Here is a 27,852-nt window from a genome sequence, read left to right as displayed (position 1 = left end):
ACCAAATATATTTCACGAAGGCCAGAGTCGAGTAGGAGACTTGACGCTCGCCCACAATGCCCAGTATGCCGGGTATACCTGTGCTAGGCAAGAAAGTGCCGGATCTCAAATCTGTAGATCATGCTGCGCCAAACGGGACCACTGCGCCCCCAATACCGGCTGAAGGAGGAGAGCTTAGTGAAGCGGCACCAGGAGGCATGGCGAATGGCCTCAAGTCTGCCGTGGGGAGGATAGCTACTTTGGATGCTGTAAAGGGAGCACCAGTCCATGTGAGTCCTGTCTGCTGAAATCCTCAGACCCGGTGATATCAGACCAAGCTCAAAATTGTCCCATTTGGATGAATGGTCTGCAAGACAGTCACCTTAGTAGTCAGTCGCAGCTGACGATGATATTTCAACCGCTTAGACGTTCGACCCTGATGCTTCACCCGAGCAAAAGGCAGCATCGAAAGCCCAAGCTAAGGCTTCGTTAGGTCTGCCGAGCTCAGCGACTATAAAAGCCACTCTGGGTCAAGTGGGTTCTTACGTCCCGGGACAGACTAAGAAGGAAGAGCTGGACCTGGGAGGAAGAGGTGAGTAGCCGGTATACGTACCCCTTCAGCAGCCGACACATATGTGTACAGCTATATGACACGCTAACGAGTCCTTACGATATTCAGCTGTGACGATTGATACTTCCACAAGCAAATCCGCACCTGTGCCGACGGTCTCTCTAGCGGATGTAGATAAGGCTTCGAAAGCTGAAGGTCAAGGAGCAGGAGATGTAAGTGGCTGAATACCAACATTGTTCCTCGTCCGTATTTTCCGCTAAAGCGTATTCATAAACAGCAAGACATTCCTGGTGCCATACCGACTGGTGCTGCGCCTTCTGTTCCGACATATGTAAGCTACGCTTCCCCTTAGAACGAGGGCCTCAGCTGACCTAGGTACATCTCGAAGATCAAAACCGGCTGGAGACAAGTTGCTGGATTAGGCAAGGATGACAAGACCGCTGAGGAGAGTAATATCCTAGCGGCATATCTGTGAGTCATATGGATTGTCGCGCAGTCGCAGATTGCTTATTATGACGCGACAACCATGCAGAACCGAGCAGATGTATGGAGCATGGTTCCACAACGCGGGAATTGTGAGTGCCCAGCTTGGTGCATACAACAGACTGGAATTAAGCTGATTGACACTCTCCTCAGATCCTCTTCGCAATCCTCTTGACTCGATTTGTGACGGTCCTCCATCTGGGCTGGGGCTGGGTTGTTGTCATTCTTGCCTTCTGCGCATCTTACTATTCCTTGTCTATCTCTAGAACAAGACAGAGGGCAAGGGATGATATTCAGCGAGAATTGGTCAAGACCAGATTAGTCACGGAGACTGAGAGTGCTGAGTGGATGAACAGCTTCTTGGAAAGATTCTGGTTGATGTGAGTATGAGGATATAGCGCAATGATCGATCTCCTCCATCATATGCACGAAACCCATGACAGGCTACAAGCTAATAGCCGACTTGACATTTAGTTATGAGCCCGTTTTAAGTCAAACCATTATTGCTAGTACTGACGCCGCGCTTGCCGGAGTGGCTCCTGCGGGCGTTGAGAGCATCCGATTGACCACTTTTACTTGTGAGTTCATGACGATACAAGAGTAAGATCACAGCTGACTATTTGCTATAATAGTGGGAACCAAAGGTCAGTCATCCCAGTCAGGCACTTGAATAAGGCTAATGCAACCACAGCTCCGCGGATCGATTACGTTCGAACTTTCCCTAAAACGTGAGTTGACGCTGCATAAATCAAAGACTCCAGCTGACTGTAAGCAGACCCGAGGACATTGTAATCATGGACTGGGCCCTATCTTTCACCCCTAACGATCTTCAAGACATCACCCCTCGACAAGCTGCCAAGCGAGTCAACCCTAAAATTGTGCTTTCCATCCGAGTCGGTAAAGGTGCGGTATCTAAGGGAATCCCTATTTTACTGGAAGACATGAGCTTCACGGGAAAGATGAGGTAAGACCAGTTGTCAATACAGCCTCTGCAGAAACAGGCTGAATATGTTACCATAGAATCAAGCTCAAACTCATGACCAATTTCCCTCACATCCAAACCGTCGACATGTCATTCATCGAAAAGCCCACTTTCGACTACGTCTTAAAACCAATCGGTGGTGAGACATTCGGTTTCGATATCAACAATATTCCAGGACTGGCACCCTTCATCCGAGATCAAGTCCACGCCAACCTTGGTCCAATGATGTACGATCCCAACGTATTCACCATTGACCTGCAGCAGCTCTTGTCCGGTACACCTCTTGACGCCGCCATCGGTGTTCTACGCATCACTGTGCTTGATGCTCGAGGGCTCAAAGCCACCAAATTCGGTGGAGGTGACCCCGATCCTTACGCTGCAATCGCACTCGGCGCCAAGCCAGCTGTCACTCACACTAAGACCATTCCGTCAACTTCTAACCCTTCTTGGCACGAGACCCACTTCATCCTGCTCAATTCGCTCGCGGATGTACTCAATTTCAACATTTTCGACTACAACGAGCATCGACCCGATAACCTTCTGGGCACTGTATCACACGAGTTGAATACCCTATCTGATGATGCCGAACAAGAGGGTGTCGTTGGCAAGATACTAGGTGGCGGAAAGGATAGGGGAGAATTCAGATACGATTTATCCTACTTCCCTGTACTCAAACCAGAGAAGAACCCCGATGGCTCACTTGAGCCAGTGCCCGAAACTTCGACAGGTATCGTCCGACTCACTCTACATCAAGCCAAAGATCTTGACATCTCCAAGATGTATGGTAACCTCAGTCCGTTCGCCAAGGTGTTCCTTGGGAACAGTCGAAAGGAAGTGCATAAAACTCAGATCCTCAAGAACGTCAATCAACCGATATGGGAATCGTCCTGCGAGTTCCTGGTCCCCGAAAAGAGCAACAGCGTGGTCACGATCGGCGTTGTCGACTCCAGGGACTTGGCTATCGACGGCGATCTCGGTAAAGTGACTGTCAGGCTTACAGACTTGCTTGAAGCTAGAGCCCGACAGCAAGATTGGTTCCCTCTCAAAGGGAGTCGGGCGGGTAAGCTGCGTCTGACAGCAGATTGGAAACCCGTGGCCATGACTGGATCAGTCGCTGGCGCAGCAGCCTACGTCCCGCCCATCGGAATCTTGAGAATCTGGTTGAAGAAGGCGATCGATGTGAAGAATGTAGAAGCTGCTCTGGGCGGTAAATCGGATCCTTACGTGAGAATCATGGGCAACAACAGGGTCTTGGCGCGAACGGAAGTCATGAACAACAACCTGAATCCGGAATGGGACCAGATTGTCTACGTTCCCGTCCACAGCACGAGGGAGAACCTCATCTTGGAATTGATGGATTATCAGAATATCGGAAAAGACAGATCATTGGGACATGTCGAAGTCAGAGCATCGGATTATATCGAACTTGACGAATCGAACATTCAATACCCCTACAGATCGGTTGGCAGACAAGATAGAAGGGATCGGATCAAGCTGGACAAAGCGAACCATTACAAAGGAGAATTACTGTATGAAGTGGACTTCAAACCTGCTGTATCACTCAAGGGGGGTGTATCATTCGAAGTTCAGAAGAACGAATTTGAGATGGCCGCTGAAGAGGCCGAACAAGCTTCGTCTGTTAATGAGAGTAATCAAGAAAGCTCAGCTCCAACGCCCTCTGGAACGGACCAACCTGTCTCGCCTATCAATGGATCGAATGGCCACCGAGCATCTGGATCTATTAGTGGCGCTTCGAACGGTCGACCTTCCGGTGTCGGGCACAGACCTTCGCAGAGCATCGGTAATGCGTCTGTCCTGTCGGCTGTCACAGCGCAATCGACCCTTTCCAAGGCTGACGGAGCTTTGACTCCTGTTGAAGATGTCGAGAAGGGGGTTGACATGTCCCTGGAGGAGATTCTTGCTTCCTGTGAGTTGAAGGAACAGTCTACAAAGTGATATATGTTTTACAATAAACTAAACAAGCCGATCGCTTGTCATTGCAGCATCGGGTGTACTGGTTTTCCAAGTGATCTCTGGGCAATTGGCCAAGAAAGGCTCTCTGGAGGTCATGTTCGACGATGGGTATTGGCCAAGCTTTACGTCCGGTAAGGCGAGGAGCAACCATCCTACATGGGACCAGGTGAGCCAGTGATCACATGTAATGCCTGATCTATCCGTTGATTCGCAATACTACAGGTCGGAGAAGGCTTCATCCGAGAGCTTGATTTCAGTAGAACATGGTTGAGGATCAACGCGTCTGATGAGAACGATGATGAGGACATCGTTGCGGAGTACAAATGCGATACGAAGGAATTCTTGGAGCAGTGTATCGTTAGTTGGGCTTTCTGGCGGTCTCACTATTAATGCCACCGAGTAGCGATTGCTAATCACTGCTTCGACTTCTTCAGCGTGCTCCGGCGGACTTCGTGCTCTCCCAGCCTGATGGTTCGCATAGATCCGTGGTCACACTTGCAGCTAGATTTGTACCTGTCAACATCGAGCTTGAGCCTCGAGAAAGTATCAACAGTAAGTCTACCTCCTAACCATTTCAGGTACGTGCGCAAGCTGATCTAGATACGCCATGCAGATATGGGGGTTCTCCGAGTCGACGTGCTGAGTGCCAAAGGACTGCACGGCGCTGACAGAAGCGGAAAGAGCGATGTGAGCCACGATGTTCTGTCAACCACCTCTTGCGAAACGATGTGGCTGATCACGACTGCTAGCCGTACGTGAGCTTCTATCTGAACGACATGAAGGTATTCAAGTCCGATATCAAGAAGAAGTAAGCTTTCCCCTCTCTTTCGCGTCAAGCTCTCAATGGACGAGGACTGATAGTATAAACGAAGGACACTGTCGCCTGTGTGGAACGAGACTTTCGAATGTATGATACCATCCAGGGTGGCGGCTGAGTTCAAGTTTATAATCTATGATTGGGACAGAGTGAGTTGACCCATCATTTCTCCTTTCATTCGATGTGTCAGTCGTTTCCAATAATGCTGACACGGGACATCACAATAGGTCGGAAGTGCTACTCCAATAGGAAGCGGTCTCATCAATTTGGCAGACATCGAACCATTCGAATCCGCCGAATTGACGTTACCCGTCATCTCCGAGAAACACGGCGAGAAGGGAAGTCTGAACGTTAGAATCATGTTCCAGCCTGAGAGTGAGTATTACTCGCACTATTCCGGTTTCTTCCGGGTGTAGGCTTTTGGATTGATGGTTGCGTCACTCGTTGCAGTCATTGCTCGAACGCGACAAAAGACATCTACGTTCTCTCAAGCCGGTCGTGTGGTCACCACCATCGGAGGTGTGCCCATGGGCGTAGGTAAAGGTGTCGTTCATGGAGGAGGAGCTGTCATTGGCGGAGTCGGACATGGAATAGGCAGTATAGGAGGTTTCGCCGGACGAAGAGTCGGATTAATCAAGAAGAAAGATAAATCCGGTAAAGAGATTTTGGTTGAACAACCTGAGCCAAGCATGGCAAACAACGAAACCGGTGCGGGTGCTGGCGCTGTGACTGCTGCTGGATTTGAGATCCCCGCTGGACAAGTGTCTGAGCCAACGGATGAAGTCCTAGCTGCTGGTGGTGTACCGGGACCCAGAGCTACGACACTACCTGCAGGCGAAGCATCAGCTTCGGCACCCTCGGAACCTGGGACTTTGGCGGTGACTGTGTTAGGTGCGAAAGATTTGAAAGCGGGCACGAAGCCTTATGTCCAGATCAAGTTGGGCGGAAGGGTACATAAGACCGATCACGTGAAAAGCGCTACGCCAGAGTGGTGAGTTTGCTTTTCTCCAGTGACGATGCCACATCTGAACTGAGGATTGGCATGCTGATTATGTGACATGGGATAAATAGGGATGAAACTTTCAATTTCAATGTCGCGCCTGGGACTACCTCGTTCAACTTGACTGTATATGGTAAGTTAACCTCAAGAGTACCTTCCCTATTCAGCCGGAGATGGTTTGGCGATACTGATGGACCATTATTGTTTGGATTTGATCAGACCACCATACTCTAGGAAAAGACCCGGAGATAGGAACGGCCGAAGTCGACATTTTCAGACATATCCAACCTGCTATACCCAATGCGGACGTGTGGGTTGAATTGGGATCTGGGAATGGATTATTGCGATTACGACTCGATTGGAATACTGGTGTTGGCTCTGCAAGCAACGGAGTCGGTTCTGGAAAGGCGAGAAACAGAACCCCGAGTATATCAAGTTCCAAAGCAGGAGCAGGGGCTGAAGCTAGTCCGAGTAAATTCAGTATGAGGAGTATGAGGAAACCTAGTACGGATAAGACCCCTGCGCCGGAAGAGTAAGAGCGTGATGGTTGATTAACGAGTATTTTGTCTTTTGGTTTCCCTCTTTGATTAGGACTTTCTCTTCAATCCAACCGCTTTATTTGATCAGCTTTGTTCTCGGTTATCTATAGCGACAAGTCACCTTGGGCTTGAGTCAATCTGTGTCTTGCTTATGTTATTCAGTACAAATACAGATAATTTAATCACCGATTAATCCAATGATGATACTGAATGATAGAGTCATGTTGATTCTTCGACGTATCGTCATTCGGTGAAATGGCAGATGCTTGATAAATAGCATCGATGCATTGTCTGCTTGTAATCTTCTCTCTTACATCTTTTGCATGTGAACTCGCACAGATGAGTGCTATTAGCCTGTAGACGGCGATATGGGTAATTTCCCATTATCCATGAATCCAATATAATCCTCCAGCTTCCATTCAGCCTTCTTCTCATCTTTCTTACTCTTGCTCGCCTCACTTGTGTCCGGTTGTTTCAGATCTTTTGAAGCAGACTGACGTGGCTCTTGCTCGGCGTCCACATCAATGATCATCGGTTCATCTTGCCCTTCCCCTTCCTCTTCTTCGTCCCCGTCTCCACCGAATAGATCATCGTCATCATCCTCGTCATCTTCCGCGACGGCCACTGCTTTGCGCTCTTTGCTATCTCGAGCCTCAACGTGTTGATTGTCCCCTTCCGCTTCCTCATCATCCTCCTCTTCCTCTTCCTCATCTTCGCCTATACGCATCGTCCAATCTATCTCATCTTTCTGCCTCTCAATCTCCCTTTTTATACTGTGTATCTTGTTTCCTTCCCTATTCAACCTAATCTTCAATCGCCTTTGTATACCTTCCAACTCCCCCTCGTCTAGTCTCTTCAATTGTTCGATAGTATGCGTGTGCGTGTGCGTTTCCCCGCTCGCCTTCTCGCTTTGGGAGGTGGAAGTCGATCGCGTTCCCTCTGGCGCTGAGCTTGTCGGTATTAGTTGGGTGTTTATAGCTTGTAAAAAAGTCTCCTGAGCGAATGGCGATAAGGCTGCGTCCTGATTCGTAGGTGCGGATGTGGGTAAAGGGTTGAGAGGATGAATTAGGTATTCCGACAGATGTTGAGATTGAGCGTGAGATCGTGCTTGTATACTTGGTTTACTACTACTACCGCTGCTAGAGGCTGTTTGTGTCTGTGTATTGGGTGCGGGGGAAATGTAGTTGGTCAGAGCGTTTATACGGCCTAACAACAAGGAGTAACGCTGAAGGAGGGTATCCCTAATCAAGCGAGGTCAATTATTAGCATGGTGAGTCATAGTCCCGAGACGCAATGTTAAGAGATGGATGATGAGGGATTTAAGCAGCTGTACAAGCCGTAAGAGAAGTACACCAAACGTACCAGCTAGGTAGTGTTCCATCAGCATAGCCCGCTCCGATGAGATTACGCAGATGGTCGATATCGTTGATCGTGGTGGTAAGTCGAGGGATGAGGGTGTTTATACTCGATAGAGGGATAGAAGGGGGTAAAGAGGGATGATATTCTGAGGATATGTTGGACGGGCCAGCAGCCGACGGTCGACCTTGCATGTTGCTCTGAAAATATGGGGTTGAATTCCACGTATCGTAAGTGCAGCTATCGGCGACTAGGTGTTCCTTGTTGTATTGTCAGAATGCAAAGAGGTATAAAAGGGCGCAGGAATAGCTTGTGGACGATGTATAGAAAAGAGGTTCCGACGGAAGGACGGCGAACGCAATCAATTCAATGCGAACGAAATGAAGCTGAGAACCAGATTAGAGATTTGTTGACACCTTCCCAAATTACAATTCACTATCTGCCGGGACGATAAAAAGAGCTGCGAAAGAGCACAACGTACTATGCAACAGCTCCTGAGTGAGTTCTTTGTCACCATCATGACTTCTTATGAGGAAAACATGGGAGATGGGCTAATGAACGATTGATTACCATACTCCAGATCCATTCGCGCAGAAATACCCCGAAGCAGTCGATTCCACCCTCTCCTCGCAGGGTGTATCGATCCTCTTCAACCCCTATGGACCATTTGCAGGGCATTATCTGGCTGTAGGAGGGAATGACGGGATCGTGGAGATTTGGGATGTCGAGACTAGGGGTATGATCAGGATGTTGGAGGGGCATGTCAAAGCTGTTGGCGGGCTGAGGTCAGTCTGCTCGACTTCTTTCTGCCTGATATTTCAATGAGGAAAGCTAATTGCGGATTGAACCTGAACTATAGCTGGTCGAGGAATAACCGATATCTTCTTAGCTGCTCTCTGGACGCAACAGCAATCATATGGGATCTCTCCATTCTATCTCACCCTTACTTACAACCTAAAACTCCGGCAACATCTTCTTCTTCTTCTTCTTCTTCGAGACCTTCATCGAGCTCAGCCAGATCACATACGATCCGATTCGACGCACCTGTATCTACGGCAGTCTTCCATCCGCGGAACAGCAAGATCATACTAGCGACTTTGACATGTGGGGAGGTCGTCCTGGTCGACTTGAGGAACGGAAGTAGACATACATTGGAGGATGTCGTTGAGGGCGAAGAAGCGCCCGACGATATCCAATCTCGAAAGAGGTGAGCTCTCTCGATCCCAAGTGACAACCCTCTTGGATCAGTCACTGATGCCTACCTTACATTGTATCTCGCAGAGTGTCTATGGCGTGTGCTGTCTTTTCGCCGTGCGGTTCGAGGATTTATACAGGAACTACAAATGGGATGTTATTAGTCATAGATCCCGTATCCCGATTTGTGAGTTGTTGATCTCCAATGAGACATTGCACTTGATCAGCCGCTAAGCATGTCAATCCTTCTTACAGGTGCTACAACGTGTTAGAGTCGCCAACTCAGCATTGAAGCAAATACGCTTCGATGCATCCGGATAGTGAGTCATAGATCTAACCTGGAAGTAGCGTTATCATCGGGCATCAAGCTAATAATGAGCTTTGTGTGTCGTACATCATAGCAATATAATCACCTCGGCATCTGATAGAGCACTTCGAATACTCTCAGTTGACCCCTTGACTTCCACTCTGACCCCTCTACATCGTTTCCAGGACCTCGTGAATCGTACACCGTGGCACGCAATTGGGTTTTCGGGAGACGGGGAATACGTGATGGGTGGTGCAGGGCACAAGATGGCGCATAACGTGTTCATATGGGATAGGGAGACTACAGTATTGATTAAAGTGTTGGAAGGACCGAAAGAGCCCTTGATCGATTGCGATGTAAGTGAACACATCTGACCTACGCTTCATAAATCGGGTATCTTGGATTGGGTTTCAATCTACTGATGTGTATATATGTGGGCATTGCGAATTCGCAGTGGCATCCTACTCGCCCGGTCATAGCTTCCGTAGCTACTTCGGGCGACGTACATATATGGCAGACCTCAAGTCCGGACAACTGGGCGGCTTTCGCACCGGGCTTTGAGGAGCTGGAGGAGAATATAGAGTATGATGAGCGGGAAGACGAATTTGACATTGTGAGTTCCGTCCCTCGGGATACATGCGAATTGTGCAAATGGGAGATAGGGAAAGAGCAGAGGCGAGGGAAGGTCGAAAATAAGAGCGGAGGGAGGAGAGGAAATGAGGGAAATCTTCGGAGATTGTCCCAAACATTTCCTACCCCTCGAAATCAAGCTGTAGAATAATAGCTGATACTCAATGTTCTGTCATGTACTACAGGAGGACGAAACGGATTTAGCTCGGCGTAAGAACCTAGAAGAAGACCTCGAAATCGATGTTTTAAACGTGCCCACCGATTACCCGTCAGCCCCAGAACCGATCAGTGTACTACCGCCTGCATATCTGATAAGTGGGAGTGAAGAGAACAAAGAAGAAGGCGAGAGCTGTATCAGGGCGATACAGGCAGTAAGAGAATGGGCGGATCAGGGCCCGGACGACGATACTTGGACTGGATTCTGGTTGAGTCTGGATCTAGATGAGGAGATGGGTGAAGATGATGAGAATGGAATGGATTGATCAGTGGGTCATTCGAGTCAACATGGGCCAGGGTTGTTTCTAACGATACTTTAGAGATTGTCGATGCTCTGCTTTTTGGCTATGCCAATGCTGTTCAAGTACAATGGGTGTCTGTTGTTATACGTTAGATGCTGTAAAAATACGCTCAATGCTGGACAAACGAACATCACGCCACAAACAACTTGCCGGATGTATGGGTTTTGCCATTACTACGATTGATGTATGTATGCTGTCAGCGTAGATAGATCACCTAGACTCAGTACAGCGGAATACAATAGCTACTACGATTGTTTATAAGGCTTCGCGACATATTTCATGCAACATCTCCTGCCGTCCACCAACAAATATATAATACGTCGTGTAATACAATAAAAAGTAGGACAACTCCATGGGACTCATGATCTATATATGTATGTATGGTATTAATCACTCCAACACCTTCATGATAGGAAAACACTTGACGATGCGTCCGATCACACATCATTTCCAGGCGGATTACCTTGACTTCGTCTCTTGCTCTCATCTGTACGAAGTAGGTACATCAGCTCAGGAGATGTAAAATAGGGTAGAATGTTCCGATCAATTTGCGTGGTTGACGAAGAGACTCACACGCTTTGTAGGCAGCATTCAGAGTCTCTTCCTTCTCCTTCTCCGCTGCTGAAGCAGGAGTTTGAGTTTGTTGAGCGGGATGTGGTGGAATAGGTGGCTTTTCCTGAGCTGCATTCCCAGGTCTGGGAGGGACCGAAGGCGCAGCCGATGGTGGTTGGGCAGTTGAAGGGGTAGATTGCCCGTTGGTCGGTCGAGGCGGTACAGGGGGTTTTGCAGTTGACGAGAACGAGCTGGCAGCGTCACGTTGTTTGGATGCGGGAGTCTCAACCTTGACAAAATCTTCTCCGGCCGGCGATTCTTCGTCTTTCTTGATTGCCAAATACGCCTTCAAGATGAAAATCATAAATGATGTCAGCTTATTGGTATACGCGATACCTGAGTAGACTGCTAAGTCAGCCAGATGGAGCAGAGGACTTACCTCAGCCATCAAACCCAAGGCGTATGCTCTCAAATGCAATTTCTCTTTCGGCACCGATGATTCAGTCAATACTCTCTCACAAGTCTCTCTGACAACGCTTTCGACCTCGAGTTTGGCGCCCTGAGGGAGTATGCATTAGCTATGCATGTTCGACCATCGAGCAGTGGTTTAGTAAACTCACCTTCCACAAAGTCCGTATACCTTGCTCGGCAGCTTGTTCTTCCAGTTTCCTCAAGTCCGCAGGTGACATACCGCTCTGTTCGGCTAGTTGCAACTTATCGAAGACAGCTTTGAGCTCTAGGGCAGATCGCACAGTTGAGACACTGCGTAAGATGATCAGTTCCCATCACCGTACAGTCAATCTGAGTCAAAAATTACTCACGTATCGCCCATCACGTTGAACGTGTTCTTAGCGCCATGGAACCACCCGAGAGGGGCGAATTGCGATGAAGCCTTGAAAGGTGCGTCAGCCGAGAATTAGAAACGAGAAACACAAGATGTTGTGTATAGCCTACTCACCATGTGTTGTGCGGACTTCGCTTGGTATGCTCTACCAATAGCGTTAAGCAGCTCGGTACCGTAGCTTTCCTCTTTGAGATCCCTGCGAGAGAACGAGATCAGCGTCATCTCCGGCTGATACCTCGTGGCGATGACCAACATACTCAGCTTCAAGGCGGCAGATTTCCTATTTGTCATGTAAATCCAATCAGCTACTGACGATGCAGCAGCGGACGAGGAATTTGATTAACACACCTTGAAGCTCGCTCCAACCAATTTGTCCTCAACGCCTTTAGCAGCCTCAGTATAGATATTCAACTTATTGACCAGGTTCTTCGCTAATTTATCTACTCTTTCGCGCCTGACTCTCGCTTTCTCCTCAGCGACTGCTCTGTCTCGGATCATCTTGCGCTGCATCGCGTCGGGGGTCATCATCGGTTTACCCGTTGGTCCGATCATGAAGTCTCCTGCTTCCTGTTCGTGCTGCTGCTGGAAAGCGTCTTTCATGTCTTTGCCTGAAATGTTGTCAGGCGAGTCAGCTTCTCTTCTGACCACTCAGCAGCAGTTCTATCCCGATATCCGTCGCTCGCTGTTTTTGTGTGTGAAGTATCAAAGCTCTTCCCCCACCCCGTCCTCTCCTATCATCCGTCCCACTCCTCGTCTGGCCTTTCCGAGATCCGCAAATCCCTCCCTCCCTTTCAACCTTTCAAAGTCGACTCGACCCCCTCGTATTTCCTTGCCGATGTACATCCACGACAGACTCACCTATACTGATCTGACCAATGAGATCCTCGAACCTATCTCCTCCAAACATCTTTCCAAACACCTCCTCTGGATCCTGGAACCCGCCCGCCGGCTCCGCTGCTCCCCCGCCATTCTTCTGTCCGAACTCGTTGTATTTCTTTCGGAGTTGCGGGTCCGACAAGACCTGATACGCCACTGAGATCTGCTTGAACTTCTCTTCCGCATCGGGATCGTCTCGGTTCTACGGATCACAAATCACAGATCACAAATCACAGATCACAAATCACAACAAGGCAAGTCAGCTTATCGTTCATTCAGTCCGTCGGTCATGAATAGAGATTCATTCCCCTCTTCTCCGCCTTCGAAGGACAGTACGGCACGACAGCACTTGCCTTATCGGGGTGAAACTTGATTGCCAGTCTTCTATAGGCCTTCTTGACTTGTTCGGTGGTACATTGACTGTCTAGCCCGAGAATCTCGTAGTACGCCAAATCGATGGGATTTTTGTCGGAGCCTATACCCCTTCTACCGCTCTCTCTTGCTGATGATGAGGAGCCGTTGGTGAATGGGTTAGAAGTGGAGGAAGAGGAGGTGGAGGAGGTGGGTTTCGGTTGAGGATGGGTGAAAAATTGTTTGCAACTGAACAGAACAGGTATTATATTGTACGGTAAGCCAAATTGAATCCAGACACTCGGCGAGAAGTAGCGATAAGCAAAGACCAAGATTCAAGAACCAAGACCCGACTCCGACTCACGCTGCGCATCGGACACGTAGAGTCCCGATAAACGTAGGGGGTATCATGTACTCTTGCTGAGATCTACATGAAGGACAGTCGGCAGGGATATACGTTCCCCTTGGACGGGAATCGATTATGGTCGACATTGTAAGTGAATTCGCCGGACGACCTGTATCCGGGGCTGTTTCGATAGTTGGGGAAACCTCAAGAGTAAGGGAGTCGATATCTAGGTTCAAGGGTGATGTTTGGTCAAATTGACGATGATTGCCTCTGTCGACGTCAAAGACGAAAGATATAGAGCTGAACGGAGGATGAATGATTTATTGATAAGGTTAAGCGGTCTGTCGATCAATGCATTTCTACAGTGCAGCAATGCTGTTCGGCACAATGGCGATGACGTCGAAATTAACTAAAAAGAGTGGCGCGACTGGTTTCATATTGTCATTTCACTTGGCACTTCGCTGTGATCACTCAACAGACCAACACAGTTGACATATGCATACTACACTATAAGACTCATATCCATGTCCTTGTCCAGTGAGATTAATGCTTTTTACGTATACGAGCATGAATGAAAGCGAAAGTATAAGAGCGTTAAATTGCCTGACGCTTGAGCTTGAAATGTCCCTTGATAATTGATAATTGATTGATTGACAAACCGAAACCACTCCGAATACAGTAGATACCCCTTCAAGTCATAGATCATTCCCCTCCTGTTCCTCATGCAATCCAGACATTCTCATATGTGAGTCTACACCCACCTCGAAGACTTTTTGGGCGTACCATTGCCTCCCTTGGTACCCATTCCCATACCCATACCCGCAGCAGCTTGATGGTACACATCGTCTTCCTCTCCCTGCTCCGCATCACCATCTCCATGATAAGCAGCATATGGATCTTGGGCGTACATCCCACTCTTACCCCGCTGTCCCTCATACTCAGCAGCATACGGGTCCTTGGCACCCGCACCGTTGCTATATCCTTGATGTTGATGGACATTCGCGGGGAAATTCCCATCGTTATTCGGTGAACCCAGAGCTACACCCCATTCTCCTGACGTAGCCCGGTTCGCACCCGGTGCATTCCCACTATCACCACCTGAGGGGTACGCAGGGAGGGTTCCATTCCCTTGACCTGGCGGAGCTAGGTGTTCCATCTCTTGTCCGCGATCGTATCTAGACTGAGCCGCCTCAGCCGCTTTTGCCAAAGCCAAAGGCGACGGTTTCTTCGGTTGATGTCGGACGCTCGGATCGGCAGACGCGTTGGCAGCTGCACTATCGGCGATGTTCATTCGTGCTTGAGCGCGCTTCGAGCTCTTCTCGTTCCTCGGTGGAGGCGCAGAAGCCGCAGCAGCAGCAGGGGGCTCTTCTTGAGAGGGTGGAAGATCAGGAACAGCCGAATTCGAATTTGAGAACGGGTTAGAAGGGTTGTTCGAATCATATTCATTCGATGGCGTTAGATCGTATCCGTATACTTGACGAGGATCATTCGAGACCATTTGGGGCTGGCCATATTGGTCGTAGGTATATTGAGATTGCGGTTGATCGAAAGAGGGTTGTGTCGAATACCCAAACGCTCCTCCTCCTTGAAGTTGTGCTTGTTGAGGTTGAGATTGAGGTTGACCGGAATATCCATACCCTCGCTCTTTGTACGGGTCCTGCGTCGCTGCATGTTTAGGCAGCGCCGGAACGGGCGGAATGAACCCCTTCTCATTTATCGGTGATTTCTGTCCACCCCCGCCCCCGCCCCCGCTGGGTGGAGTTCTGGTGGATGACGAGACGGAAGGTCGACCCGATTGATTCTGCTGTTGTCTCCTCTTTCGTCTTTGTCTGGCTTCCCAAGCTTCCCGACGCTCACGCTTCACCTTGCGCGTCCACCATAACCAGATCCCGAAACCTGCAAGCGCCAAGGCCATCCCGCCGATCAAGGCTGGGATGGCGATCTTGACTGGGAATCCGGATGCAGAGGACGAGCCGGAGGATGAGTCATCGGTGCTGTTTTTCGTCACTGACAAGGTCACGTATGTCTGTCGTTTGTCCAGAATGGGAGGATTTAGGGGGGGAGAAGTGGGGATTAGGGGAAGAGGAGGGAGGGCGAAGGTGACTGTAGGAGTGAGGGGGGTAGGCGGGGCCATATTGAGATTTTGGTGCTGTCAAAATTCAAGTACCCAGAGTCAGTATCAGTGAAGAGATGATCCATTTTTCCTGAGAGTACGAGACGACTGAAACGCGAATTTGTCGATGTCGATGAATGAGAGATCAGGACTTGATGTCCGCCAAAGACTCCCTTCCCGCAACGCGAACACCTTTCATTCGAATCACTTTCGATGCCCGCTCAATTCCAAAGGATCACGCGCCTCTCTACGGGACGTGAAGGCAGCGGTATCCTTTCAGACCACTATCGACAGTCGATGCGATCGGCAGCAACACCATTCCTTGATCTCCGCTAAATCACCCTTCTGCCCATCCCTTCGCATGATCATCTCAAGCAGACGTTCCTGATGAAGGCACTCACGCGTTATATTTGCTTTTGACCACTCGTATCCTACTGTCGCTGTACCTTTGTGGATTCCGACTTTAAGAAAAGTTTGGATTCTTTCGTATTTTCGAGACGCGATTGAAGAATGGTTGAAAGGAAGTTAATGAACGATTCTCGCGGGTTTAGCAGCTTTACTTCATGGATTTATTGAGGGGCGAGATGGTGCCTCGCTGCTCGATTCTGGAATATTGGTAGTCCGTGCGGAGGCTATGCGATTTGAGCTGATACGAGTAAAGGAGCGGATGTCTGTCGGCGCGTAAAGAAGGACTATAGTGGGTGTATATCGACCTGAACAATGATGGTGATAGCGAAATAATGTGTTCTACACAAGTGATCGCAGAGAGATAAATGAGTGTGTTGTCGAAGTCAGCAGATGACAAGGGATGAGTGAAAAAGATCCAAGACCAAGACTTCGATTCACTCGGCATGAAGGAAAAGCAAAGCAAACATCTCCAAGCACAAGCACAAGCACAAGCACAAGCACAAGCACAAGGAAGACGCGGAGGAATAACATAATAATATGAGTAAAGGACCAAACAAAACAAAACGCTTGGACCCCAACAAGGCACATAAGCAGGCAGCATCAGGGCGCAGAAGAGCATAAGGGCATAGGAGTAAAACCGGAAGACAGGGTCATACTTTTCAGGGTGAGAAAGTGAAAAAGTAAAATAACCATTACCAAAGCGCATCGGCCAAGAGGAGAGGAAGTCAAGGTTAGATTATGTAATTGTCCGGTGAACACAGGTGGAACGGAAGATGTGGCAAACCCACATCCAGACCAGACATGGTGAATGCAGTAATCCAACAATCCAATACTCGCGAAACGCTTCTGCATGTCATAGCCAGCGGAATATACCTGCGCACAGTTGGACAGACTCTGCTATCACGTCGATGAGCTAGACTGCGGATGCGGATAACACGATAACGATGAAGACATGAGATCTCGTCATTTACATGGCATGTAATGAAGTCGCTCTGATCTATCTTGGATGACAAGGAATGATATGATAGTACGGTAAAAGAATAAGGGTATGAACACTACTATACAACAAAGAAGAGAGCAGATACGACGATCGTCAGAAACATGAGCTGCCGGGTATCGTACCCGACAGTCTGACAGAAGGGATTCAGGATACTTGGGGGAAGGTAAGATGACAGAAAGGAATGTGCGCAATAGTTGAGGTTGGCTCCCGCCTCTCTGAATTTCCAGAGCTACACTAGTCCGCCTAACCCGTCTAATGAGCCCAATCCGGTTAATGAGCCTAATCCACCTAATCCACATTCATCCCCATCCCCATACCGCCTTCAGCAGGTATCAACCTACTCTCCTTCTTCTTTTTACTGCCTCCTGCTTTATCGATCTGCTGTTGAGCCATGACTTTTCGCGAGGCAGCACGGACTTTGATCTTCTCTCTGATCTTCTCCTTCTCTTCCAAGTTGGGCACAGTCTTCGAGCGGGGTTGCACAAGCTCGATGTGTTTCTCGATGGACAAGGCGGCTTCTCGAGCGTTCTTGGCTGTATTGCCGGACATCCTGTAAAGCAAACACATAGCAATGCGATGTCAGCGATGATCAGATCGAGTTATTTATCAGAGATGTGTATGTGAGAATTGATCAAGCGAGTCTGCTGATTCTCTTGCCCTTCGATTCTCTTGCCTTTGACAGTCACAGACCTTTTTCGCGGTCCATGTCTCGAGCAGGAAGATACATCATGAAACACAATACACACCTGTTCTTCCAGAATGCTTTCTCCCTCTTAGCTCGGATCTCGGCGACCCGCTCCATGGCTTTAAGCGTGGTCGTGACGAGCTCTCGGTCGTATCGCACCGGTACGTTCCTTCGTTTCTCGAACTCGTACACGTTGTCCTGAGGGGAGGAAGGAAATAGATATCAGCTTGTGTGTCCGCATAGGGATTTCATGTGTTTGTTAATTGTGTCAGTCGGAAGGATAGTGAGGAAAAGCAGATCTATCTATCGCTCAAATGGTCCACATCCACATGTCCACAGTCTAGAGGGATAGTAAGAGGGTGATAGAGCAACGAAGGCGATGCAATTGATGTAGGTGCTGATGCGTCCACCATTGGCAGGATCGAGCCAGAGAAGAGAAGAGACGCGTAAACTCACCACAACCATCTCCTTCCCATTCGCTCGCCTGAAAGCCTTGGTCCATCTAACCTTTCTCGGATTCCTCTTCATCTTGAAATTCTTATGACACTTCGACGAACAGAATCGGAAACATTTCGCATCATTCCTAACGAACATCGTCCCGTGGCCTGGATAGACGTTTGCCGAGCAGAAATAACATTTCTCGATACGCATGGTGGCGGGGTTGTATTATGATGATTTGGTGATATCTATCTCAGAGGTGAGATTACTGAATGATAAGTAGATGATTTCAGCTAGGAGGACTGATTCACCAAAACGATCATGCGAAGTGGAAGCAGAAGCTGAAAAATCCAAAATACCACCAGATTTACATCGGATAAAAAACGATAAATCCTCCCAAAAGAAAATTTACACAGCTCACATCGACGACACATGGTTTGCACGCAACAACTCTAAGGGGAACTTGGGCAACCCTGAAAATTAGAGTCTAGTCTCAAAACTGACAACTCTCTGTTTTACCCGCTTAAGATTACGAAAAACGCGGTCAGTGCCGTACTGTTCGTAGCCACAATAGTAATACCACCAACGTGTCAACCACAAACTTACTGCTACTCGGTTCATGCAGGTACTACCTCTCCACGGTCCACGGTCCAGATCATCATTACTCTTCTATAGCTTCACCTTTTCATCTTATCTCCCATCCTCTATCCATCAACCTAAACCCCTTTCCAAAACAACAAAATGAAGATAAGTACCACCTCACTACCTCTTAACCCAACCCAACCCAGGTCACTATGACCGCTCCACCCCGGCCGAAAATGCAAATGAAACCCCCAAGCTAACTCACGTCAAATAGATACGCTCTTATTCTTGTTGGCGGTTTCGGAACCAGGCTCAGACCATTGACTGTGAGTTGAGCTCGAGCTATTCTTCCTCCCTCCATGTTGAGCGCGCAAATGAAGCCAGCATATGAGACAAGCGGGATATACGCGTAAAAGCTAGAATAAGACGCGCAGTCACGTCATGAATCACTGATATGGAAAAGAAATGAGCTGATGATATGAAATGACGATAGTTGTCATGGCCCAAACCTCTTGTGGAGTTCTGTAATAAGGTAAGCTCAGTCCTCCTTGTCACAATTCTATCAATCCTGTCGTGGAGAGTCTCGAGCTGACCTTGTCCTCACGCGTATAGGCTATGATGTGAGCTGCTCGTCGATGGCATTTCTAGTCAAGACAACCATGGGCTGCAAACAGGTGATCGCTGACGCGTGGAATCTGATGATGAGAATAGCTTGCATCAAATCGAGGCTCTTGTCAAGGTATGTCAGCTCTCCGGATGGTGTTTTGGATTGGCATGAAGCTGATCCTGTCATTGCAATCTCCCTTCCCCTGTTTCCATCATCTGCCTACACGCTCATGAACCTAATACCTCTTCCATAATCCGCGCCCCTACTGACACCGACAGGCCGGTGTGAAAGATATCGTACTCGCCGTCAACTACCGACCGGAAGTGATGGTGTCTGTGCTCAAGAAGACAGAAGAGGAGTTCGGAATCAACATTCATTTCTCGGTTGAGACCGAACCTTTGGGTACTGGTGAGTCGAGGACCTTTCCGTCGACTGAAAGAGCATTTGACACTGACATCGCGTTCGGCCTTGTGCCTTTCTTAGCTGGACCGTTGGCCCTCGCTCGAGATATTCTCGGTAAAGATGATTCGCCATTCTTCGTCTTGAACTCCGATGTCACCTGCGTCTACCCCTTCGAGGCATTCAGGTGAGCACGCCATCGCATTCATCTTCCTCCAGTGTAGCCTTCAGTGTAGCTTTCATTGATAGCCTTTTGCTAATCTCCGCTTTCTCCCTCGCAGAGACTTCCATATCGCCCACGGTGCTGAGGGATCAATCATGGTCACCAAGGTAGCCGAGCCTTCGGCATACGGTGTGGTAGTCACTAAACCCGGTTCTACCGTCATCGACCGATTTGTAGAGAAGCCAGTCGAGTTCGTCGGTAACAGAATCAATGCCGGTATCTATATCTTCAACCCCACTGTATTGAACAGAATCAAGGTGAGCAGATACTTCGCCTTTCTCGATTTCACAAATTCCGTACTGACATTTGTTGTTCCGTTTGATAGCTCGAACCCACTTCGATTGAGAAGGACACTTTCCCTGCTATTGCTGCCGACCAACAATTGCATTCATTCGACCTCCCTGGATTCTGGATGGATGTTGGTCAACCCAAGGATTACTTGTCCGGTAAGTCTCCTGCCTGACTTCATTCTCGTGAAGCTGGTATTCTTATCGGGACCTCTTAGGAACTTGCCTGTATCTGTCTCACCTTACCTCGACGCACTCTCCTCTGCTCACGGATCCCAAGAAGAACAAATGGGTCTACGGCGGTAATGTCTTGGTAGATCCTGTAAGTCAATAGCACCCACGAGGATTTTCTGCTATGGTAGTGATCAATAGGCTGAAACAACCTGTTGCTCTCAGTCTGCTGAGATCGACCCTACAGCTGTGATCGGGCCCAATGTAGTTATTGGTCCTGACGCCAAGATCGGTCCTGGTGTACGATTACAACGATGTGTTATCCTTTCAAACGCTGTCGTGAGGGATCACGCATGGATCGCAAACTCTATCATCGGTTGGAACTCTAATGTCGGTCGATGGGTGAGTTGGCTTGTGCTCCAATTTTAAGCCTTGTATAGATGCTGATTTGTTTTGTCCGGTCCAGACCCGAGTCGAGAACATCACTGTCCTCGGAGATGACGTGACGATCAAGGATGAATTATACGTTAACGGTGCTTCAGTCTTACCCCACAAGAGTGTAAGTGATGCGTCTGTAGCTGCTTGTCTCGTCTCCCGTTGGAAGACTGAACAGCTGATGATCTCACCGCTTTCGCATCTAGATCTCAACGTCAATCACCGAACCTCGAATCGTTATGTGTAAGTACAGCTTGCACTACCCTGGTCCATTCCAGGCTGATAAGCTGACATTCATTCCGCACATTAGAAACGCCGAGAATCTTGCAAGATCGATCCATCATATTACCCTCATTAGAACATACCTTCTTACATATCATATCCTATATCACACATTTTCTCTGTATACTCTTTTGCAATCCCAACATCAGAACCCCCTTTGGTGTCATCCTATGACATGCCAGGAGGGGTATGATGGACGTTGGACATCATATCACATTGACATCAAAACGATCTTGACAAATACAGTGGTAGTACAGTACAGTAGAATGGATTTGGGATATATGCAATTCATGATAGAGTTTACTAAGATGTTTTGTTGGACGGTTCTTATGGTGTTGGTGTTGATGGCGTATCGTCAAAGTTTTCTCCTCCACTGTCCGTCTGGGAACTGAGTCAACAGCAAAAACAAATAGATAGCGCGGGATACGTGCTATCGCTGATAAATGTCATTGCATGCTAAGAATATGCTTATGCTGTATAATTTATATAAAACCAGCTACCTCAATCTTTCTGGTAGTACCCTAGTACACCTAGCCATCTGGATGGGCCCATCTGTCCATCCATCGCATTACATTAAGTCAAATTAATTCCTATCCCATGGCCTCAATCTCCACCTCTCCTGAGATACCTTCTGAGCCGAAGGGCATTCGCACTTCCCTTGCCCAAGCCCATGCTACCCTCTCCAACGCGCGCGATAAGCCTTTTTGCAATTCCACTTCTACTTGCAATCGATTCATAGCTGTTGATTGCCTTGTTTCGCCTTGCACTGCATTTCGTATAATATCAGTATCGGTATCGGTTTGGGGATTGGTATTCCTGTACGAAAAGCAAGGAAAAACGAGTGGAACCCCAAGGCTGCGCGCCCCGCGGGCGCGTGGCCAGGTGCTAGCGCTGGCGCTGAAGGAGCCCTTAATTCTGGACTTTGTATTTGGCCTCCTTGGTATCGATGATCTTCTGTAAGGCGGCGACTTTCTCGTCTTTCGTAGCGTTGTAATCGATCTTGGCTTGGTTGAAGGCTATGGATGAAGACGTATTCCCGATAATGTCAGCGTTGCGTCCTCGTTCAATGCATCCTTGACATTCGTGTTTGCTAATGTGTGCACAACGTTGAACAAAACAAAACAAGGGAATCAGACTCACGATTCTCAGGCGATTTTTGGAATTGCTTGAATAAGATATCTCGCATTTGGTTCAAACGTAATCCTTTGTGCTGCGACCGGGATTCAACGTGTCAGCTTCGGACTTCGGCTCATCCCATCGACGAGACGATGGACAACGCCTGAAGTTTGACAGCAATGAAAGAACTGATTAAGTTCACTCTACTCTGCCGCACTTCACTTACCTCTTGTTTCAGGATGGGAAGCTCTCGCTCGAAGTAAGCTTCGAACGCAGCTTTGAACCGTCTCTGCGGGTGCGTTGTGATCCGGATCAGCTCATGTGTACTGACGCAACACAGCCACGAGGTTTTCAGCTTCGATGACTTACCTCTGGATGAGCATCAATCTGGATAGCCGCCTATTTATCCACCGAACAGATTCATCAGCATGCCTCCTTTCTCGATGTAGTATTTATTCATCGAACACGACACTTGGGAGATGGACAACGACAACGCACCTTCGCACCAAGTGACGCTTTGTCCGTCTTCTGATTGACCAACTCCATAGCCTCCAACATCTCTTCTAGACCCTGCGCACTCAATTCAGGGGTCTCCTCCAGCTCTCCAAACTCATTTTTGGCGCGTCTGTGTCCTTGTGGATCATTCAGTCCGTAGCCTGCCACTCCAGAGCCGGTCTTGACTAGGACATCGTTATTGCCCTTCTTCTTGGCCCCGCCGCCGCCACCGGCCTTGGGCGCTGCTTTGGCTTTGGAGGGCAGGGAGGCTTCTTCGGCGGCTAGGAGAGCTTCTTTCTCTGCTTTCTTTCGAGCTGTAGTGATCGAACGATTCCCAATATCAGTATTTGCTGAATTTGCACGAGTAGGGTGCGAATTGCGTGTGACAAAAAAGCGAATATGGGTTTGACAATCCCAATGCACATGAGGATGAGAGGGCAGACAGCTGAACTTCATGAAAGGAGGATCGACTCACCCGCTTCTGCAGCTTTATTGGCGGCAGCATCGGCCTTCGCATTGCTCTTGGCTGTGTTATGGAAGATATCATCAGCCCCGGATGATTGATCCGGAATCGTTTCCACTGGTGCGACATGGTTGAACTCACCTCCAGACTTCCAATCTTCAGCTTCTTTAGCTTCTTTCGCCGCAGCAGCAGCTTTACCTTTCTTCTCCTGTCGTAGCAAGTTGTCCATGAATTAGCTCTGTGTCCTGGTACTGGTACTGGTACTGCTTGGGGACGATGACACGCAGACAAACCTCGTTTTCTGCTTTTTTGGCTCGTCCAGATTCCTTCTTTGCGTTTCCTCCTTTTGGTGGCATCGTGTACGAGTTTATTGGGTCTTGAATTTCAGTAGTGGGTGGTTAAATAGATCTAGATGGTGAATTATGGAGTACGAAGAAGTAAATGTATGTTGAGTACGAGCACTCGAGTAATCGCTCTTTTGTCGGATTCTATCGACCGAAAGATCTAGTACTAGAAGGGCGCGAATTGCCACGCGACTATCTGTTATTTGACATTCAGGGTAAGCTCGGACCGATAATACGATAATACTGTACATCCACCACTCGTCATAGCAACGTTTGAATGTCTGGTCTGGATAGCCATAAATATCCAGCTTACAACCATTCGCACTTCGCAAACAATTCTGGAAAGCATCAACAGCAACCAATCAGCCAACACGTCAGCCTCTTCAAATATCGTTTCGAAGAGAGAGAACACGATATAGCCAGGATGTCCCCTTCTGCTTCTTCTCAATTGGGCTTGGATTCCATCTTGAAGTTTACCATCAACCTCGCTTTGGAGGTATGTCCAGCTCGTTCTGATTCTATTCCTGCCATGCGAGAGTGACTCCATACATCACAAAGTACAGAAAAACCCAAGTGACATGTGTATATGCGAGCATCATCAGACACTGACCTCTGGATATGCCTTGACGTCATATTCGTCGTGTAGGCAGGTGAGATGATCCGCGCAGGACAGCAAAAACGATTCTCCTCCGAGTCGTCGAATGAGGATGAGAAATTGAACAGTGTAGATGTGAGTGGCTTCGACCTTTCATTTTTCGCTCAAATGTACGAAGTGGAAGTGTCAGAATTATGCCAGTGCAACTCACATTGTCAGAACGTGCTCTGCGTGGTATGTACGCGCGCTAATTGATCGCCGGGTCATAGCTAGTCACAGAGGTCGATAAAGCCGTAGAAGCGTTCATAACCAAAAAGATCCAAGGGGCTTATCCAGATCATCAATTGTGAGCTTGATCAACGCCAAAAAACCAGTGCTTCCTCACTTGATGCATCTGCAGACGAGGAAATGCCGTACAAAGCTGACCTACGTGTGTGTTTCTCGGTAGTATCGGAGAAGAGACCTTCAAAGGACAGAAAATCACCGATGAGCCTACTTGGATCGGTGAGCGTCAGAATCACCCATCTAGTCAGGATGTCAATGCTCATCGTGTACCCTCTTAGTCGACCCAATTGACGGAACGACCAATTTCGTGAGTCTCCCGTAAAACCTTCGCGCCAGATACCGAGAGCGCGAGATCTCGCAGCTTATGATGGGGTATACGTAGATCCACGGCTTTCCGATGGTAGCTACTTCGATAGGACTCGCAGTGGGCGGTGTACCTGTCGTGGGAGTTATATATAATCCGTTCCTAGACCAGCTGGTAAGTGAAAGTGTGGTGCATCTCGTGGCCATATCCCGCAACCTTTCGCTGATGTCATCGACGATTTGATCGGATTTGGGGCATTCGTAGTATTCGGCTGCTAAAGGCAAAGGCGCATTCTTGAACCGAACAACCAGATTACCCATCACGGGTAAACCCAAACCCCTACAATCTCTTGGTCATGCCTTGTAAGTAGACATTGGAGTGGATTGGAAGTAGTAGAATGAAATTGAGGTCTGGACGCGCAAAGCTGACCATTCCGACTTCTTCTGTAATTTTTCTATTCTCTTAGGATCGCAGTTGAATATGGATCATCTCGATCAGCTCCTCAGCTCCCGTCAAAAGTCAAGACCTTCCAAACGCTCGCTGCGGCCCCTGATCTTGGCGGAAAGATGTGCCATTCCCTCAGAAGTATGGGTAGTGCAGCCTTGAACATCGCTACTGTGGCTAGTGGTGGTTTGGATATGTGAGTTGCATTAGCTTCTTTTTCTGTTATTTCTGCAATTGGACAAATGAAGCTGATGTTCCTGCGCTAGGTATTGGGAAGTGGGCGTAAGTTGAAACTAGCACGACGAGTGTCTGAATCCAGTATGTGCTGATTTCGCTTGATGGTCTTCTCGTTGAAAGTGCTGGGCTTGGGATGTATGCGTGAGTCATCCTCTCTGTTGTACACAGCATGGTGTTTTGCCTTGACGATAGGCTGATGAGTTGAAACAGGCCGGTATATGTATCTTGCAAGAAGCAGGTGGTGCGATGTTCGGCCCGAAGACGTCGTCTCTTTCCGGTGAAGTCGATGGAGACCTTCTGAGTGAGCTTTTTGTCTTACTTCAATGCGTATACGAGGGAAGCATATTGACAGTGGTGGTATCAGCGGGTCGAAAATACCTTGCTGTGCGAGGTATAGCCCCTTCATCCGTGAGTGCAAACATATCGCTTGACATATGCATTGCGGCTTCTGATAGTTCCACCATAGGATGAGACCTCTTTACAAGTCCAACAAAGGTTTGCGAAGGAGTTTTACGACACCACTGATGATATCAACCCTTAGATGATCGGATGGCTTTGTATCTTACGGCTAACGCTTGGTTATGCATGCATGCATCACATATGAATGTAATGACTATCTCGAAGTATCATTGTGTGACCACTTGAGCAATAGATGCTTGCAGGCAGGTGATTTGCATGACGTACTGTTTCTCCCATGCATGAAAAGAGAAAGGGAAGAAGATCATTTATCGTATGCATCGGATTTAAATCGTGGCTGTCGGTGTTTAAGTCCTTTTTCCTGAGTGCCACCTTGACAGCCCCCGGTCTGGTGGTCGGCGTTGTGAATTCAGCACTTGAGGATTTTTGGCTATGAGCCATAGGATTTGCCTCGTGAGCATGTTTGGTACGGGGAGCGAGCTTGTACTGGGTTTCTCGTTTGATGTGTTAGCCTTTAACGATTCTTGATTTTAAAGGTTTTCGTTACTTTCTTCTTCTAGACATCAAGTATACAAAATGGTAAGTCATCAGATACTGTCCATTATCAAGGCGGCGACGAAGACGAGGAGGGCACAGAGCAGGAGGAAGACTATTAGCACGGACGGAGCGAACAAAGCCTATCGAAAGGATGTCAGACTCTGGTCGACTTCGAGCTTCCGTGCTTGAGGTTGATCTGTAGCTTGACATGATATATCGGGACGGCAGACGCGGACTCCAGTGGATGCGGACAGAAGAGGGATGAGGACGAAGACGTAACTGGATATCACTGAGAAGGGACATAGCTGACATTCATTTTGATTCACTTGCTTCTCTCGATTCTCGACCTACAGGGTAGAGGTCCAAAGAAGCATTTGAAAAGATTGGCAGCTCCATCCTCATGGATGCTCGACAAGTTGGGCGGGACCTACGTGAGTATAATCTCGCTATTGGCAAAATCTTGAAGCTTTTCTTGCTTCTTGCGGAGGCGAGAGGCTTAAAAGATTTTTGTTGGCTTGTTAGGCTCCTCGCCCTTCTCCCGGTCCTCACAAGTTGCGAGAATCCCTCCCCCTCACCGTGTTCCTTAGAAACCGATTGAAGTACGCTTTGACCGGCCGAGAGGTCACCGCCATCGTCAAGCAACGACTCATCAAGGTCGACGGAAAAGTTAGAACCGATGAGACTTACCCTGCTGGATTCATGGGTGAGTCATTATTCTGGCTTTTTGGCTCGCCCCTTTTTCTACATTTCCCACACCGCTGGTCGCATTCACTCCATCTTGCCCACCACCTATATCGCATGTCGTCGTTCTTCATAAGTCACATCGTCCCTTGATCTTTGTACTGACAATCGTGACCTGGTTCGTCTTTCATGCTTTTAGACGTCATCACCATCGAGAAGTCCGGTGAACACTTCAGACTCCTTTACGACATCAAAGGTCGATTCACCATCCACCGAATTACCCCCGAGGAGGCTTCCTTCAAGTTGCTCAAGGTGAAGAAGCACCAACTCGGTGCCAAGGGTGTCCCTTACCTCGTCTCCCACGATGGCCGAACCATCCGATACCCCGACCCCGCTATCAAAGTCAACGACACCGTCAAGTTCGACTTTGTGCAAAACAAGATCGTCGACCACATCAAGTTCGAGCCCGGAAACGTAGTCATGGTTACCGGTGGACGAAACATGGGACGATCAGGTGTGATTGTACACAAGGAGAGACATTTGGGTGGTTTCGATATCGTTCACGTTAAGGATGTTTTGGACCGAACTTTCGCTACCAGGTGTGTTTGGTCTCCTTGACTTGTACCCTTTCACCCATTCACAAAATCTCTGCGTATCGGAAAGAGATGACTAACGTTCGATTTGACGCTTTTAGACTCTCTAACATTTTCGTTATCGGTGAAGGCGCCAAGGCTCAAGTCTCCTTGCCCAAGGGTAAGGGTGTCAAGCTTTCTATCGCCGAGGAGAGAGACCAAAGACGAAGACAACGAGCTCAAGACGCATAAAAGCGGAAAGAGTCTCTTTGGGTTTGTCGTGGACGTGGACGTAGTTATGCTTGTACCGAATGGAATTGGACATGCAAACTTCTTTTATGACATGAATCGTCGCACAAGGGAGTTTCTCACTGCGCAACCTGGCTTTCAACGTTCACGCTACACTACACATC

The 27,852-nt window shown here is 48.4% G+C and overlaps 10 protein-coding genes across 10 annotated transcripts; 5 read left to right on the top strand and 5 right to left on the bottom strand.

Annotated features, from left to right (window-relative positions):
* Window positions 1-56: 56 nt before the first annotated feature.
* On the top strand, window positions 57-6,342 carry I303_107859 (uncharacterized protein; the record flags this gene model as incomplete). The annotated part of the gene is made up of 23 exons (XM_065969684.1): window positions 57-269; window positions 406-571; window positions 659-762; window positions 828-881; window positions 939-1,021; window positions 1,083-1,125; window positions 1,187-1,413; window positions 1,508-1,611; window positions 1,666-1,677; window positions 1,725-1,761; window positions 1,809-1,997; window positions 2,054-3,942; window positions 4,019-4,155; window positions 4,212-4,346; window positions 4,424-4,541; window positions 4,603-4,676; window positions 4,739-4,797; window positions 4,862-4,955; window positions 5,034-5,181; window positions 5,257-5,384; window positions 5,445-5,797; window positions 5,878-5,939; window positions 6,026-6,342. The coding sequence occupies 23 exons, from the start codon at window positions 57-59 to the stop codon at window positions 6,340-6,342; spliced, it is 4,746 nt and encodes a 1,581-aa protein (XP_065825756.1).
* A 352-nt stretch (window positions 6,343-6,694) lies between these two features.
* I303_107858 (uncharacterized protein) lies at window positions 6,695-7,895 on the bottom strand (the record flags this gene model as incomplete). Its single annotated transcript, XM_018411123.1, has 2 exons — window positions 6,695-7,586; window positions 7,708-7,895. The coding sequence occupies 2 exons, from the start codon at window positions 7,893-7,895 to the stop codon at window positions 6,695-6,697; spliced, it is 1,080 nt and encodes a 359-aa protein (XP_018259791.1).
* Window positions 7,896-8,183: 288 nt separating this feature from the next.
* Window positions 8,184-10,314, top strand: I303_107857 (uncharacterized protein; the record flags this gene model as incomplete). The annotated part of the gene is made up of 8 exons (XM_018411122.1): window positions 8,184-8,199; window positions 8,282-8,486; window positions 8,561-8,908; window positions 8,983-9,082; window positions 9,151-9,215; window positions 9,297-9,558; window positions 9,657-9,815; window positions 10,018-10,314. 8 exons carry the CDS (start codon window positions 8,184-8,186, stop codon window positions 10,312-10,314), a joined length of 1,452 nt encoding a protein of 483 aa, XP_018259790.1.
* Window positions 10,315-10,787: 473 nt separating this feature from the next.
* I303_107856 (uncharacterized protein) lies at window positions 10,788-13,465 on the bottom strand (the record flags this gene model as incomplete). The annotated part of the gene is made up of 11 exons (XM_065969683.1): window positions 10,788-10,837; window positions 10,924-11,248; window positions 11,342-11,461; window positions 11,523-11,664; window positions 11,724-11,794; window positions 11,861-11,942; window positions 12,004-12,026; window positions 12,095-12,354; window positions 12,605-12,824; window positions 12,976-13,222; window positions 13,338-13,465. 11 exons carry the CDS (start codon window positions 13,463-13,465, stop codon window positions 10,788-10,790), a joined length of 1,668 nt encoding a protein of 555 aa, XP_065825755.1.
* A 605-nt stretch (window positions 13,466-14,070) lies between these two features.
* Window positions 14,071-15,453, bottom strand: I303_107855 (uncharacterized protein; the record flags this gene model as incomplete). The annotated part of the gene is made up of 1 exon (XM_018411120.1): window positions 14,071-15,453. The coding sequence occupies one exon, from the start codon at window positions 15,451-15,453 to the stop codon at window positions 14,071-14,073; it is 1,383 nt and encodes a 460-aa protein (XP_018259788.1).
* Window positions 15,454-17,128: 1,675 nt separating this feature from the next.
* I303_107854 (uncharacterized protein) lies at window positions 17,129-18,176 on the bottom strand (the record flags this gene model as incomplete). Its single annotated transcript, XM_018411119.1, has 3 exons — window positions 17,129-17,390; window positions 17,587-17,723; window positions 17,982-18,176. 3 exons carry the CDS (start codon window positions 18,174-18,176, stop codon window positions 17,129-17,131), a joined length of 594 nt encoding a protein of 197 aa, XP_018259787.1.
* Window positions 18,177-18,704: 528 nt separating this feature from the next.
* I303_107853 (mannose-1-phosphate guanyltransferase) lies at window positions 18,705-21,025 on the top strand (the record flags this gene model as incomplete). The annotated part of the gene is made up of 14 exons (XM_065969682.1): window positions 18,705-18,751; window positions 18,820-18,871; window positions 19,039-19,077; window positions 19,158-19,165; window positions 19,257-19,284; window positions 19,431-19,560; window positions 19,636-19,738; window positions 19,833-20,031; window positions 20,100-20,220; window positions 20,280-20,383; window positions 20,458-20,634; window positions 20,699-20,791; window positions 20,874-20,903; window positions 20,978-21,025. 14 exons carry the CDS (start codon window positions 18,705-18,707, stop codon window positions 21,023-21,025), a joined length of 1,179 nt encoding a protein of 392 aa, XP_065825754.1.
* Window positions 21,026-21,858: 833 nt separating this feature from the next.
* I303_107852 (uncharacterized protein) lies at window positions 21,859-23,379 on the bottom strand (the record flags this gene model as incomplete). The annotated part of the gene is made up of 8 exons (XM_018411117.1): window positions 21,859-21,965; window positions 22,090-22,159; window positions 22,292-22,354; window positions 22,435-22,464; window positions 22,564-22,874; window positions 23,036-23,086; window positions 23,165-23,231; window positions 23,317-23,379. 8 exons carry the CDS (start codon window positions 23,377-23,379, stop codon window positions 21,859-21,861), a joined length of 762 nt encoding a protein of 253 aa, XP_018259785.1.
* Window positions 23,380-23,791: 412 nt separating this feature from the next.
* Window positions 23,792-25,773, top strand: I303_107851 (uncharacterized protein; the record flags this gene model as incomplete). The annotated part of the gene is made up of 13 exons (XM_018411116.1): window positions 23,792-23,863; window positions 24,014-24,097; window positions 24,232-24,308; window positions 24,411-24,466; window positions 24,526-24,554; window positions 24,630-24,725; window positions 24,816-24,913; window positions 25,018-25,191; window positions 25,262-25,277; window positions 25,353-25,373; window positions 25,443-25,533; window positions 25,597-25,640; window positions 25,699-25,773. The coding sequence occupies 13 exons, from the start codon at window positions 23,792-23,794 to the stop codon at window positions 25,771-25,773; spliced, it is 933 nt and encodes a 310-aa protein (XP_018259784.1).
* Window positions 25,774-26,590: 817 nt separating this feature from the next.
* Window positions 26,591-27,691, top strand: I303_107850 (40S ribosomal protein eS4; the record flags this gene model as incomplete). Its single annotated transcript, XM_018411115.1, has 4 exons — window positions 26,591-26,617; window positions 26,709-26,889; window positions 27,067-27,466; window positions 27,562-27,691. 4 exons carry the CDS (start codon window positions 26,591-26,593, stop codon window positions 27,689-27,691), a joined length of 738 nt encoding a protein of 245 aa, XP_018259783.1.
* Window positions 27,692-27,852: the final 161 nt, after the last annotated feature.

Source organism: Kwoniella dejecticola, chromosome 10, assembly GCF_000512565.2.
Source record: "Kwoniella dejecticola CBS 10117 chromosome 10, complete sequence".
NCBI lineage: Eukaryota > Fungi > Basidiomycota > Tremellomycetes > Tremellales > Cryptococcaceae > Kwoniella > Kwoniella dejecticola.
The sequence above is the reverse complement of the archived record's forward strand: the minus strand, read 5'-3'. Positions and strand labels throughout refer to the sequence as shown.